Below are 14,810 nucleotides of genomic sequence, written 5' to 3' on the forward strand. Positions count from 1 at the left end.
GTGTTGATTAATATAGGCATGGCTGTGTGTTAGAGCCAGTGTGTCGCGCGAGAGAAAATTTGTTTTGAAAGTTTTCATACACACACCTGGTAATGTGATTGATTTGAACGGATCGATGTTTGTGAAATTTATAAATTCGTCTCTGTAACATTTGCAGGCTTTTCGTGGAATAATTACATCATTCCTACAGTAAAAAGCGATCTCCTTTTTGAAGTCAAAGATATCATTCAATACATCTGCGTACCAAGTGTCAAATCTGACACGCTCGGCTTCACTCATTGTCTCATAACCGTAAAACTCTTTTGCAGGATAGGGACCGATATATTCTCCATTTTCTGGTTTATTGAAAAGGTGCGGAAAATAACCCTTCTCCTGTGTATCTAAGTAAAGGGCCTTGGGTATGTTAGCTAGTTTAAAGGAATGTCGATGAAACGTTGTTTAAACACAGTATCATACATGTATAGAATTCTACACCCCTGCATAATAACTTTTGGCGTCAAGCCCTCGCCGACAAGATAATTAAGGAGTAAATATGCATCAAAACCGGACGAGTTATGTGCAATAAACGTGTATCCTGTATATTTTGGGCGTCTGAAGTGTTTAATCAAAAGAGCCACACAATCTAGCCCCGCAGCTTCAAACGTCTCACCTGTCTCTGTCATTGCACAAACATAATTTGCTATGTGTCTCCCATCTTGAACGAATGTTTCAAAATCATAATAAACATATTTTTTATCTTTGGGTTCAGGTTTTAGAGGCTGAATGTAACATTCGTGACCACCGTCGTACGTCAAAATCTCGTAACAATGTACACAATACTCTGGAGAGCATTTGTGAGGTTTTATTTTTTCACCACCAGAGGGCGTTCTATAAACGGCATGGCATTTTGAGCAGAATCTCACAGATTCACACTGAGATCTCTCGCCGGGGGTTTGTGATTTTTTATGTGTTTCGTAACAGAAGTTGTTTTTACAGAATCTCAGACATTCTGCACACTGTCTTGTTCTCCTCGCATACGAGCGACATTCAGATGTCATACATATTTTGCAAACAAACTGACATTCGTGTGTTTTTCTGTCTTTATACCCCTTGAAGCAGTATTCGCACACGTACGAGCTTCCAATAAATCCGGTTAAATTTTTTATTAGATGAAAATGTCCTTCGTGCAGAAATAGATGGACTGTCTTTGGGTGTAATTCGTCTGTGTTTTTGTACACAACCACCTTGCCAGAACAGTCTCTATAAAAAACTACAATTTTTATGTCTAATTTATTTTCGAAAACCGACAAATTATGGAGACCTATCTGCTCGTGTGCCATAAAACCACATCCCGTGTGAATCTCCATCGCAGGTGTGTGTAACTCTTGATCTGTGAATTCTGGATTGAGGAAATATGCTAGACAGTAACTCAAACACATTTCATTATCGATATTAATGGGGCTAAATAAATGCATTTTATTCCTACTGATACTCTCGCTGATAGCTAGGTCATTGATCTTTCTCCGTCCCCCTCCTGTTTTATCTCGCACAATTGAGATTTGTAATGTTAGGGTCGAGTCACTAGCCACATCAGCATTACTCTGAGCAACTTGCTCAATCTGATTTATGAATAATGAAGCATCGTGGTTGTAATCAGGTGTTAATACTGCATTTACTGACCCCGGCAAACTTTCTCCTGCAAGCGCTATGTTTATGAAGCCCGTCTCCCCCGCCAGCTGATGTGAAAGGTCAACCACCTCGTTTAGAATATTATGGAGGCGTGAATTATATTCTACAAAATCGCTGGTCTGTATTTGTCTGAGATCTAACGATCTCTGTAGCTCTACCCCATTAAAACGCGGTCGTGGTGTTATCGTGAAACCCCGAACAACCCCGCCATCAGTCATCAGAGAATCTATCTCGGTAGGACTTAACTCCGTACGGCGCGTTTGAGATGTCCCTAGTGAACCACCTGTCTGTGCGCTCTCATCTCCATCATCCCCGGTCGGCTCTATCCAGCCATGCTGGTCGATTATAATATTATCCAATCTCTCCGTATTAGACAAAACAGTACTATTTAGACCTCTTAACTGTTCACGTATTAAAAGATTGAGTCTCTCGTTATTCTCAGACCTAGCTCTTGATCTTGAGCGAGTTATATCATCACATTCTGAGTCGGTTCTCTGTCTTTTAGGAAACATTTTGATATGTTTTTTTTATTTTTTAAATTGTGTGAAACAGAAGGATCCCATCAAATATACACCACAATGTTTTTAATAGGTATACATCATAAAATGTAGGCTATTAGTAAAACATAATCACCCATACACACACCTCTAGATAAAAAACAATAACAGAGAAATCAGGCATGAAAACTCCTCACCTTTCGGCGAAATTCGCCGTTTTAAAACCAAAATGGGTCACCTACGTGATTTGTGCAGATCCGATGAGAAAATATTTATGGGGTGGGAGGGGGGGTCGTGGTCGTGTCCAGCATTTACCTGCTAATCTCTATAGTTACCATAAACTTAGCAGCTTGAAAAAAACAATCATCATTCCTAATGCCGAAACCTGACAGCCAATCCTAGTCAGAGTAGGGCAGAATTGTTTTCAAAGTCTTTAACACCGCGAGTCTGATGACACACTGCCGAACAAAGAACCGCACGTCGGAAAGCAAGCCTGCTTAGCTTACAATGTTAACTGTCCGGTCAGATACAGACAGCGATGTTGCCAATGTCATTATTTTTTAATTTTGACATAGAAGAGGGCGGGATAATATCGCGAGCGGGCGCGGGCGCCGTGAGCGCTGTGCGAGCAGGAACGAGTAAAGTTAGTGAGCTGTCGTCGAAAAAGATGGATAATGCAAAAAAGCTGTCGGGGGCTAAACATATAAAAAAAAAAGAGAGGAAAGGAGATGGCATGTCAATTGATGCAACAGCAGCTAAATAAGTGGATGGTGAAAGGCTACAGGTAGGATTTTGTTTTGTGTGACGTCCAGGCATAGGCTAACGCCGCCTTCACACTGGCAGTTGAAATCATCTCCGATACGGCTTCGAAACAGTGTTGCCAACTATTTTCAAAGGAAAGTAGCTAACGCCTCCCCTAAAAGTCGCTAAATGTCGCTAGATGACGTCATACATCAATTAGCATATTCATGACGTCATCGCGGCGTACTTGCGTTCTGCCTGCCTAATGTTTTTTCTCGTTAAAATCATGCTCACATACTGTATTTTAATATAACATAATATAATATAATATAATATAATATAATATAATATAATATAATATAGCCGAATGTCCAATAAAGCTGAACATTCTCATTTACTATATTTTTTTGTCAGACAAAAGAACGAGTAGCTATTGAATGACTATTTTTTATATGTGTAAAATTATCTGAATTGAGAGAGTTCGGGAACTGGGTGAACTGTGATAGTGAGTATTACAAGTGATAAGCATAAGTAATAAAATAAAATGGTCAAACTAAATTCTTTAAATATAAAACAAAAGATAAGTGATAAGTCCGTGGAAACAACACTGCTCATTCACGTCTGTTAGCTGCCGTGCTGCTGCTCCTCTCTCAGCCATTCACTGAACAGGGTAGACGCAGAGAGAGGTGTGTGACGGCAAGGAGAACGCAAACCTCGCGCTCGCAGGGCTGTGCTGGCAACATTTGGAGGTTACTGAGGTTTGTCCAAAAAGTAGCTAGATTTGTCGCTAGTCGCTTTTTTGAAAAAATGTCGCTAAAGGGGTCTGACAAAGGCGCTAAGTTGGCAACACTGCTTCGAAACGACCGGAAGTCATTCATTTCCTATGGAGATTCGCAGACCGCATGCGAATGGGTCCGAACCGGGTCCGAACGAGTGCGGTGCGAAAAAAATCGTGTCAGTTGGTCATCCGGATACGTTCAAAAAATTGAACTCTTGCGAAAGGCTACGGTTCCTATCCGACAATTCCAGCGGAAGTTAGCGTTGCTATGGTACTGATAAACAAACCTGAATTCTTAACTTTTAATAAAATAAATAATGATTTTATAACGATAAGTTGTCATGTCATTTTTTTATTTTCATGATTTTCTAACGTTATTACTGGGCAGTTAATACAATTATATTGTACATTCTGACACTGACAAAATCAACCGTTCTAATCTCTCCGCCATTTTTGTTCTACTCGCTTCCGAAGCTTCCAACGCTTTTCAACGGTGTAGTACGACGTCCGCTGTCCGCGTATTGCGTTTTACGGAGCTGATTTCAACTGCCAGTGTGAAGGCCGCGTAATGCCATCGGGACTACGAGATTCCCGGTGGGCCGACGTGCTTTTTGGGCCGATCGATACATCTCATACTTTTTTGTTTCGTTTTTTGTCTTAACGGCCCATAAAACTCGTACATCGGCGGCCCATTGGTTTTGTTTTGCTTAATTGGCGGCGTTGGGTTAGTGCGTAATTAGTATGTAATGCATTGGTCAATAAAGAGTCAGCGTTAGTTTTTTTTTTTCTGACACCTCATGAAACACGTAGAGCAGCGGCCCATTTGGTTCTTTTCTTGATTGACACTGGGCTAGCCCATACTCTTTCAAGTATAGAAATTAGTACAAAACTAATTATGAAAGTTTCCTTTATTTTTTAGTGCATTTGTTTTACAATATATGGCTATTACTATCATGGGATTAATATTATAACTATTATTATGTAGTAGTAATGTAGACAGACACTGTAACTAAAATCATTTTCTTTGTTTAATTTTCACCAGATTGATGAATTTAACATTAAAAAGCACTATATATATATATATATATATATATATATATATATATATATATATATATATATGTGTTGATTGGATTGGATTTTTTGCTGCCGCATCCTTCTCACCTTTTTTACCCCTGACCTGTTTTCATGCCTGAGAAATAGATTTTTAAAAACTGAAACACAAATACAAAATCTCACACACTTAGATAGAAACAATAACAGGCAAACGATTTTAAAACAATAACAGTGAAATGTTTTTAAAAAACTAGTCAATCATCATTTTATGTAGGCCTATCCCTCGATTGTCTCTGAATAATATTTAATCTTTCAGAGATTAGGGACAGTACAGTAATAAGCAATGAATGATCATTCCTCACCTCCAAAAGGTTTTGCTGAAGTGATAAGACCGTGTTGCGCAACTGTCTGTTTTCTTCCAACACACGGTCTTGGCAAACACCGAAAAATTCCACCGCACTTCTTAAATCGGCGGTGTGTTGATTCTGTGTATCAATGACTCTATGTAGAAGGTCCGTAATACCGGTCTGCGCTCTTGAAACTATATCCGCTGTCTGATGGTAAGTGAGAGGTAGTGTGGCGATTTCGATAACACGTTGGAAGCTTCTGTTTGCACTCCGTAAAGTGGCATAACTCAATCCACGGAGATCTGCAGGGTTGTACAGAGGACTAAACCTCCGGTCGTCTTCATCACTGCTTTCTGATAAGTCCCGTTCAGAATTGATGCCGTTCAGTACCGATTGTTGAGAAGCCAAAAACACCTCTGCCCCTCTTTCTGGAGAAGAGGGGATTTCTTCTAAAAGCAAAAAAAAATTTAAAAAAAAATATATATTATATGAATTATTTAATATAGATAAAATATAGTCTAATGAAACAAGAAATCTTACCGTAGTCATCCGTATTCGGACTCTCGGGAGAATATTTCTCGAATCGTTTCTTTCCTCCTGTTGTGGATGTAACAGATTCACTGTTTTCTTCTAAAAACAATATTCAGTTAATTAAAAAAATTCAACGAATAAAAAAATATAAAAGATTAGACCAAATAGTTTTCTTTTTCCCTTACCTCTCTCCGGATAGATTAATTCTTCTCCATAAATTTCCCGAAGACGTTTCACCCCTCTGCGTGAAGCGTCAATGATTTTAATCGATCCGGTGTTTGCCTCATCCAAAGACGGACTCGAGCGGGAAGAATTCTCCTCTTCGACTGGACGTGAGGTTTGACGTTCGGTACTCTCTGTGTCCACGCAGACCACAGGTCTAGGGGTTGAATTGGGCGTGACGTCTTCGTAAATTTGATTGGTCGGGTTTAAATCAACAACCAATGGGTATTTAGCTGGGTCCGGCGGTTGGGCGGAGCTATGAGCCGGTGCGTCCTCTGTGATTTCTGTTGAAAGTAGCTTTTTTCTTTAAAACAAATATTAAATAGTAAATATTAAAAAAGACATGACAAAAATATATCCTCGTACCTTGAAAAAAATCACCTGGCGCGACACCTTCGGGGAATGATGTATCATCTGCAAATAAAAGCATTTATTGAGATATCTTTTCAATTTTGTAGGTTATGATTTATGATAAAAAAAACTCACATAAATCATTAAGAATTTCCACTAATTCGGGATCAAAAGAGCCTTCGTCTCCTTCTGCTCCATGATGATGATTTGTAGACATTGCGCTGGCTCGATGGTGTGTCTCCTTCGGCGGTTGGGTACTCAAATGAAATACTCAAATGACTCCTTTTAAAGATTGCGATACGATGCGTTTTAAAAACACCTTTTTCCCCGCTTAATTTTCAAAGAAACCCTTCATCTCTGCATGTGGTATGGAGTCTGATACCTGATTTGTATGACTAGAAAAAAACATCTCGAATTTGACCCATCTCTTCAAATAAGCTCTGCAATAAAACTAATTCACACAATTCCGTCAAAAAGAGAAAAAATTTAATATGCAGGATGCTACCATATGCCCCATAACACCTCGGTAGACATAGCGACGCTGTGTGTGTGTGTGTGTGTGTGTGTGTGTGTGTGTGTGTGTGTGTGTGTGTGTGTGGTATGATAGGTGAGAGAGCCTTAAAAAACTCTAGGGGACTATAGCCTACTTTAAAATATAGAATAATTTTGTGACAATTAAATATTGGAAACCGTGACTATTTACCACATTTCATATGGATGTTTAAAGTGGTTTACATAAAAACGGTATAAAAACGATAGATAAAACAAGTAGTATTTCACTTGAAGTTTCCACTGCTTTTTAAACTCTTAACTGTGATGCTGTGGTAGGGGGATTCCTATGAGTGATGTCATTTGTATCATCCAATGACATCTGAGAGGTGTGTCTTAATTTTACACAACCTATGAGCTTTGAGAGGGGCGTGTTAGGGGGTGTGGTCTCTCCGGGCCGTTGCATCGGTTTTCTTTGGTCATTTAAGTCTGGCCACCGAGATGACCGGATGTGTTTTCTATTTGGGAGCTTGAAGGGGGGTGTGGGAATTTCCCACGGTGACATCTGTTGGGGCGGGGCTAGGGGCGGGGTTTGTGTGTGTCTCTCTGTAGGCCTCAGACTGCTTCATTTCTGTCTGAGGTCCGGAGTGAGTGGACGCTCTACACTTTGCTCCACTACAACGAAGCACTTATATATCTTTAAACTCCGAGTCTTTAACAACTGGGTATGTAAAAACGTAACACTTTTTAAACTAGTTTGTGTTTTATGTAAAAGTTTTACAAATACTGTCTGAAAGTTAAATGCTTACAAATCAATCTTTTCTGTAAATTAAAAAACTCTTAACTTGTTTTAATGTTTTAACATCTTTAAATAACACTAACTCATTTTTTAATATCTCTTTTAGAGAAATGCAATTTTAACTTATTTCATTGATGTTTTAAAAGTGATGAATGTACATCTGTCTTCTTTAATAAAAACACTGATCTCACACTCTGGCTATGTCTTTATTGTACATTTCTTTAAAAGTTTTAATTTACACTGTTTAGAACTACTGAGCGTGCGAAATTTTCCCACGCTTCAGATGTTCAACCCCTAAGGAGGCGTGACACAAATCCGATTTTCCCACGGTGTATGTACAGCCCATAAGTGGGAGGAGCTAGCGTGGGAAATTCCCACGGTGTACTGTACAGCCCATAAGTGGGAGGAGCTAGCGTGGGAAATTCCCACGGTCAAGGGGGCGGGGCTTTGAGGGCCATAAAGCAATAAAACTGTCAGTTTTTTTTTATGAAAGGTGCCCTCTATTCTCTCTCGCGCGTCTCTCACAGCGCATCATGTGCAATGAAGCCTGTGAATATCCTTGTAATTCGCCTTGTAATCCTTGTAAACCTTTCCGAACATTATGAAAGATTATTTTACGGAAAGTTCGAGTGGTGTATGTGTGTGAGGAATTGGAAGCAAGCAGATTACGGGTGTTTCTAAAGCAAACTCAGCGTCATTGCACATCTGGTTAAAAACTAAGCTCAGAATCGATTCTGAAATTCTCAGAATCGATCCAGAATTGTTGGAGAGAGAATCACGATGCATCGATGGATTGACTTTTTTTCTCCCACCACTACAAATACTTTTTAGGCCCTAGGCACAGGCCCTTTCGGTATGTTGATCGGTGGGCCCCGACGCAACAGAGTGAGCGATTTCAGGGGCCCTGGCGCCATTTCAGTGCTTAATTTGAATTAAACAAAAGATGCTTTGAGGAAGAGATAAAACAATTTTTGGAAGGTTGTAGGACTCCGAAACTCTGAAAGTTCCGTCGTCACGGGCCCTTGAGTCGGGCCCCAGAGTTTGAGGGCCCTAGCCCTAGTTATTTATTTTATTTCATTTTTAAACACTGAAATTACTCGAAAGTTAGATTAAATTACTTCGGTTGTGTGTAATTAGTACAGAAAATGTGGTTTCGTCAATAAAAATGTATAATAAATGTGAAATAATAACAAATTGACCTCCGCCCAGGTCGCCCGGGTCACAAGTAGACTCCTGTCTGCTCTCCGCTCCCCCAAGAAGGGAGCGTCCGAGGAGGAGTTGGAAGAAGCCGAGCCCTCTGGGGAACCGGCTGGCCAGGCCCACTGGGACCAGCCCCCTGCCCCCCCAGCCATCTGAGCAGCGGGAGGAGCACCCGTTCCCCAACCACGTGGCGGCTCTGAGTGAGTACCGCGCTCTGTCGCTTCTCCCTCTCGCCCTGCAGCGGTTGTTCCGACCATAATTGTTTGTGTTCTGACCCCATTGTTCTTGTGTGTTTTCTCTTTTCGCAGATGTCCTCCTCGAGGAGTTCCGGGGCCACCAGGAGGGCGCTGACCCCACTCCGAGGCTGGTGAACAATGTGGGGTAAAAAATATTTCGATTGCGCAATTTTATTGCGTACATGGCGGTGGGGCAAACCGACCTGGCCAGCCTGGGCTTCATTAATCAGACGGCGAGGATGCGGTCTTGGCATAACTCCCTCGAACAGGCCAAGATCGTGGAGCCGACTATACAAATGTACCTTAAAAATGTGGCCCAGTTCCTGGCCTACGTGGCAGAGACCCCGCCACCCACCTGTCGGCTCTCCCGCACCGTGATGGTTGGCCTGAACCGAGAGATAAAATCAATGATTCGCTCGGTGAGAAGGAGAGTGGTCATTCATGAGGTGGCGTTCAAACAGGCCAAGGAGAGCCAACTCATCCCCAAGGCCACTCTCCGTCAGTGCGCTGCCTCCGCCAAGATCGCCATTCCTGAAATCCTGGGTAAGTTTTTCCCTCCTCTTACCTCTCAATCCTCGGCGTTCCACACGCCCCATAACGCTTCTCCTGTTTTTCCTCACAAGGACCAGTTGCAAAGGACCAGGAAGGTCCGGAAGGACCAGTGGTCGTTTTATGGGCACCTCACCGCCTACTTGGCGTCCATCTTTGGGCATTGCGATGGGGTGTTCCAAAATATGACCATTGGGGAGGTGGAGGCAGCGCAGAAGGCCGCCATGGGTGGTTGCTACATCATCAATGTGAGTGGTTTTATCTCTCTCTCTCTCTCTGTGCAGTTCTCTCTTATGCCACTTGTTTTTCTGCAGATTTCTTCCCACAAGACCAACCAGGCCTTCGGGGCAGCTCAGCTGGCCTTGAGCGATGAGGAGTACGGTTGGATGAGGGAGTTCCTAGCCGTGAGGGAGTACTTGGTGGGCGGTAGCGACGCCCACTATTTTTTCTTCACGTCCAAGCCCAGCTCATGCAAGAACCTGAATCAGTACTTTCAGGAGGCATGGGCTGGGATGGACCTGCCAGGAACTCCCACCTTCACAGACCTGCGGATCTCCATCGCCACCCATGTGAGCTTTCCAGCGCGTGTTTCTGCCTTGTGAATTTCTGACGGGCGTGTGTTTGTTTCTAACTATGCTTTCCTCTCTCTGTACAGGCCAAGAACACCCACAGCCCGGGGGGCAGGCACAAGGTGGCACAGTTCATGTGCCAAGACACCTCCACGGCTGACCGGTTTTACGCCTTAAATCTGGCCGCCAAGCTGTTTGAGCACCTCCTCCGGGCCAAAGAGGAACCGGAGGACCCCTAAGCGGCCAGCCGGGCCGGCCCTCCGCAGACGGTAGAGGAGGACCCGGAGACGAGGGAGTGCGCTTCAGTAAGTCCATCTTTTGGTGGGTCTGTTTATCCTTTTGTCTGACGAGTCGGCATGTTTGCTGACTCTTTGGCTGCGTCCGAAATCGAATACTTCCCTACTATATAGTATGCGAAAAACAGTACGCGAGCAGAGTAGTATGTCCGAAATCATAGAATTCGAAAAACAGTAGGCGAAAAGTACCCGGATGACCTACTACATCCGGCGAGATTCTGAAGTGCGCATACGATGGACACTTTACTATCCCATGATGCCACGGGAGAGGAGTTGGCGTCGTTATATTTGAAAATGGCGGAAAACGGAGACGCGGCTGTTTTCAAGTGTAAGTACTTTACAAAACACTTTTTGTTTATTTGAGGTTAAATTGTATTCGTTTAACATCATATAAGTAAACGATTGACTTGTTAAAAGTTTAAATAATGTAAATCGAGGGTACAAGTTTGTGAATTGGCTGCAAAATGACAATTTTATCATTATTATTATTACCGAACAGAACGAGCTAATGCCTGTCAGCTAGTGTTATGGCAGTTTAATTCACTAAACAATCATCTTTGGCGTAAGAGACAGTCTGGACTCAAATGATCATTAAAAAGTAATTTATTCTCTTGCAAGAGGCCCAATTGCCACACAGAGGTAGACAGTACAGTCTGTGAAACAAGTGCGACCAGAAGGGAGGGGCAGGCCAGTCTTTATACTCTGTTATTGTTATCTTCCAAGGTTCTTTAAACTCCAGAGATGGATAAGACACCACCAGTGATCCTATTATACTGAACTTTAGTTTAGCTTAACTTACAGCCTGCAAGTCCTAAATTGGACAGCCCTCTGACCTTAGGGGTCAGGGCTTCAGCCTTCAAAAGCTCTCTTTCTCCTGCTTCGCAGGCGTTTCACATCAATCATTATATCACATAGTCAGCAACACACATAGTAGTCAATCTAGTGTATGTTAATGAAAATCAAAGTAAGAAATGAAAATAAAAAATCTCCCATTACACTCCTCCCTTTTTATCATTCATTGATAATTGTTTCATCAAAAACACTCACACAGTACTAATAATCATAATGAAACGTACCAAGTTCAAGTCTTACATCACACTTATACTTCTCATTTCTGAATTTCATATAACTGATCATACTCTTAAACTTAGTAGACAAAAAGATTAAAATTAAAACTATTAGACAAAAACATTAGAATTAAAACTAGTTTGAAAAAAGATTAAAATGAAATAAGCTCAGGCTATTTTTTTCAGGGATAGACCCTTAATTTTACAGCAAGCAGATAAAGGTTTATTCTGAAACCGGGCTAGACGAACGAGCTCTGTCATTGCATCCCCAACACTATAGGTCGGACCCTCAGTCATTACAGTATAAACAAAGAAAAGTTCGATTATATTTAGTAGGAAAACAAAACATGCTATAAAAACACAGATAAAGTAGATAGGAAAACTCCTCATATTCAAACCCTGTCCTTGTATGCCATCCCGTAACACGGATGGCTACTGCTTTTAACACTCTTTACATATCATCATCGTTCCAAAAAATAAAAACATCATAAAAATTAGCTTCCGCTATCACTATCATAACCACTCCCATTTTTGTCAGTTTCACCCCTGTCCCCGCACTCACCAGTCTCTGTACTGAGCTGGAAACACATTTCAGAATGCATGGCAGTCAAAACAAAATCAACAATCCCATCGCTGATAGCTTGGCGTTTATTGATGTAGAGCTTCCTGCTGTTGCGGTTCCTCCTGACCTTGCGATACCGCCTGGACCTTTCTGCAGTGATTGGCGTGTACCCACGTAGCTCTTTCTGCGACCTTCACGGCTGTGTGCGTTATCAGAAGCACTTGAAATGGCCCCAACCACCTTTTCGCCTTCCAGCTTTTCCTCCTCAGATCACGGATCACCACGAAATCACCAGGTTGGATTTTATGCAGGAATGTCTCTGCTACTCCCCTCTGAGCTGCCTTTACCTGCACAAAAATATTAGACAACAAAGAAGACATTTCTTTGCAATAATTCAACATGTCATTCTCACATACTTCTGTTGATGGCAATCTCTGTTTACCTCCCTCTACCCCCATGAATGGGGGTTTTCCAAACAGTATTTCAAACGGGCTCAAATTTGGTTTGATCCTTTTCCTCATTCTCATGTACATCAGTACAATAGGGAGTGCTTTTACCCACGTGAGTCCAGTTTCCTCACAACACTTAGCCAATTTGTTCTTGATCGTCTGATTCTGTCTCTCAACAGCGCCCCCACTGGCAGGATGATAACTTGTGTGTGTTCTCATATCAATGCCCAAAAACTGACCCACTTGTTTTATTACCTCATTGACAAAATGTGTTCCATTGTCAGAACTGATTTTTCGTGGTATGCCCCACCTGGGTACTATCTCTGGGAGCAGCGCTTTCGCTACAGCCGCCGAATCTTGTTTCGACGTTGGAAACGCCTCAACCCACCGAGACCACATATCCACCATAACCAAACAATATTTTTGTTTTCCACAAGGGGTTAATTCAATGAAATCCATCATTAAATATTCAAAAGGCCCTGATGGTGGCGGTTGAGAGACCACAGGTGTCTTAACTCCTCTTGCTACATTATGTGTGGTGCAAGTGACACATCTGTTACAAAAATTTTCAGCAAATGCTGTGAAACCCTTCGTGAACCATAAATCTTTCATTTGTGTCACCATCCTCCCTTTTGACGCATGGTCAAAACCGTGCGTTAAACGTGCAAAATGACCATAGAAATGTTTTGGTAAACAAGCAAAGCCATCAACACTCATCCACACATTATCCTTTATGCTGCAGCCTGCGGCCTTCCATAGGTGTTTCTCTGCTGCTGTAGCAAAAGTCTGCATGCTCTGTAAAGAAGTTGGAATGTTAGGGTTATCATTGTCAGATATCACAGTACATGTTGCTTCTATTGTCTCATTCGCCGCCGCGGCCTTCGCTGCCGCGTCTGCTTTGGCGTTTCCTGCTGATACAGAAGTTTTATCGTTAGTATGCGCTGCGCACTTACATATCGCAATCTTTTGTGGTAACAGAACGGCCTCTAGAAGATCAGATACCAAAGGCGCGTTCAGTATCGACGTCCGTCTGACTTTAAAGAACTTTCTGTGCTTCCATAGAGCACCAAAATCGTGCGTGACCCCGAAAGCATATCTCGAGTCTGTGTAAATTGTTACGCATTCGTTTTCCATAATTTTACACGCTTCTGTTAAAGCAACCAATTCAGCTGCTTGCGCCGAATATTTTGATGGCAATTTGCCACTTTTTACAACTTCAAATTCTGTGGTTACCGCATAACCAACCTTATTCTGACCTGTTTGTGGATCTCGCGTCGCCGATCCATCCACAAAGAGGACAGTTTCGCCATCATCCAGTGGCATGTCTGAGAGATCTGGACGAGGTGTGCACACCTGCTCCAGAGCTGTCAGACAGCAATGATGCTCATCTCCGTCTGTTGCTACGGGTAAAAGTGTCGCTGGGTTAAGTGTGGTACAACGTTTAACAGTTATGTTTGGCATATCCAACAGGATTGTGTGATATCTTAACCACCTTGCTGTAGACAAATGTGATGTTTTCTGCTCTTGCAAAATCATGGACACTGAGTGTAGCACATGTAATGTCAGATTACTATACCCCACAAATTCCCTGGAAGCCATCACGGCCTGTTCAGCTGCGGCCACAGCCCGTAAACAGTACGGCAGGCCGGCAGCTACTGGATCGAGCTTTGTTGAAAAATACCCCACAGGTCTCAGTTTATCTCCATGAATTTGCAGGAGCACAGAAGTTGAAAAACCATTTTTCTCATCTACCATTTGCACAAAATCCCGGTCGGCTATAGGCAGGCCCAGGGCAGGAGCCAAAGCCAGTTGCGTTTTCATTTCAGAAAACGCTTCCTCTGCTTCCTTTGTCCAAGTCAGTTTGTCACATGATTTCATCCCTTTCCCTGCAGTAAGGGCTCGTAAGGGCTGCTCAATAATTGCATAATTGGGAATAAATGTACGACAATAAGCACACATTCCCAAAAATGACAATAGCTGTTTCATTGTGACTGGCCTTGGCACCTCCCTGATGCCCTGCACCCTCTTCTCAGAGAGTGATTTACTGTTAGGACTAAGCACATGCCCTAAAAAGGTCACTTCCTGCTTGACAAACTGCAATTTTGACAGGCTGACTTTGTGTCCCTCTCTCGCCAGATGCTTCAAGAGAGACACAGAATCGGCCACACATGTTTTCTCATCACATGCACAGATCAACAAATCATCCATATACTGAAGTAATGCCGTTCCATCTGTCAATTTCAAAGGCTCGAGGCTTCTTCGAAGCGCTTCGTTGTAAGCGGTCGGACTTTCGCAAAATCCCTGACAAAATCTCGTAAAGGTATAACCTTTTCCATTAAAATCAAATGCAAACCAGAATTGACTTTTTTTCATCCACTGGGACGCTAAAAAAAGCATTAGCCA

The 14,810-nt window shown here is 42.3% G+C and overlaps 2 protein-coding genes across 6 annotated transcripts in view; one reads left to right on the forward strand and one right to left on the reverse strand.

Moving 5' to 3' along the window:
* LOC309491273 (uncharacterized protein) overlaps window positions 1-14,810 on the forward strand; it is an 82,880-nt gene that overhangs the window by 28,287 nt on the left and 39,783 nt on the right. For 4 of the 5 annotated variants that reach the window (XM_082160776.1, XM_082160777.1, XM_082160778.1 and 1 more), the window contains exons 2-6: window positions 8,689-8,879; window positions 8,988-9,458; window positions 9,539-9,712; window positions 9,779-10,033; window positions 10,120-10,338. In XM_082160776.1, coding sequence (XP_082016902.1) covers window positions 9,357-9,458; window positions 9,539-9,712; window positions 9,779-10,033; window positions 10,120-10,272 — 684 coding nt within the window. In that variant the 5' untranslated portion in view covers window positions 8,689-8,879; window positions 8,988-9,356 and the 3' untranslated portion in view covers window positions 10,273-10,338. Of the gene's footprint in view, window positions 1-8,688; window positions 8,880-8,987; window positions 9,459-9,538; window positions 9,713-9,778; window positions 10,034-10,119; window positions 10,355-14,810 lie in introns of all 5 variants that reach the window. The other variant, XM_082160780.1, reaches the window with a different exon arrangement.
* On the reverse strand, window positions 4,894-6,986 carry LOC309490936 (uncharacterized protein). The gene is made up of 4 exons (XM_082160267.1): window positions 6,207-6,986; window positions 5,804-6,124; window positions 5,628-5,717; window positions 4,894-5,536 (listed from the first exon to the last, which is right to left on the reverse strand). Exons 1-4 carry the CDS (start codon window positions 6,268-6,270, stop codon window positions 5,007-5,009), a joined length of 1,005 nt encoding a protein of 334 aa, XP_082016393.1. The 5' UTR covers window positions 6,271-6,986; the 3' UTR covers window positions 4,894-5,006.

This window comes from Leuciscus leuciscus (assembly GCF_965113295.1).
Source record: "Leuciscus leuciscus genome assembly, chromosome: 25".
NCBI lineage: Eukaryota > Metazoa > Chordata > Actinopteri > Cypriniformes > Leuciscidae > Leuciscus > Leuciscus leuciscus.

Bases quoted from the DNA above. Each gene is read 5' to 3' on its own strand.
- LOC309490936 (XM_082160267.1), bottom strand. From the start codon at position 6,270: ATGCTTTTATTTGCAGATGATACATCATTCCCCGAAGGTGTCGCGCCA. The intron at 6,125-6,206 runs GTACGAGGATAT...TACTTTCAACAG, and splicing joins GCCAGGTGATTTTTTTCAAG to AAATCACAGAGGACGCACCG. The intron at 5,718-5,803 runs GTAAGGGAAAAA...TATTGTTTTTAG, and splicing joins ATTAATCTATCCGGAGAGAG to AAGAAAACAGTGAATCTGTT.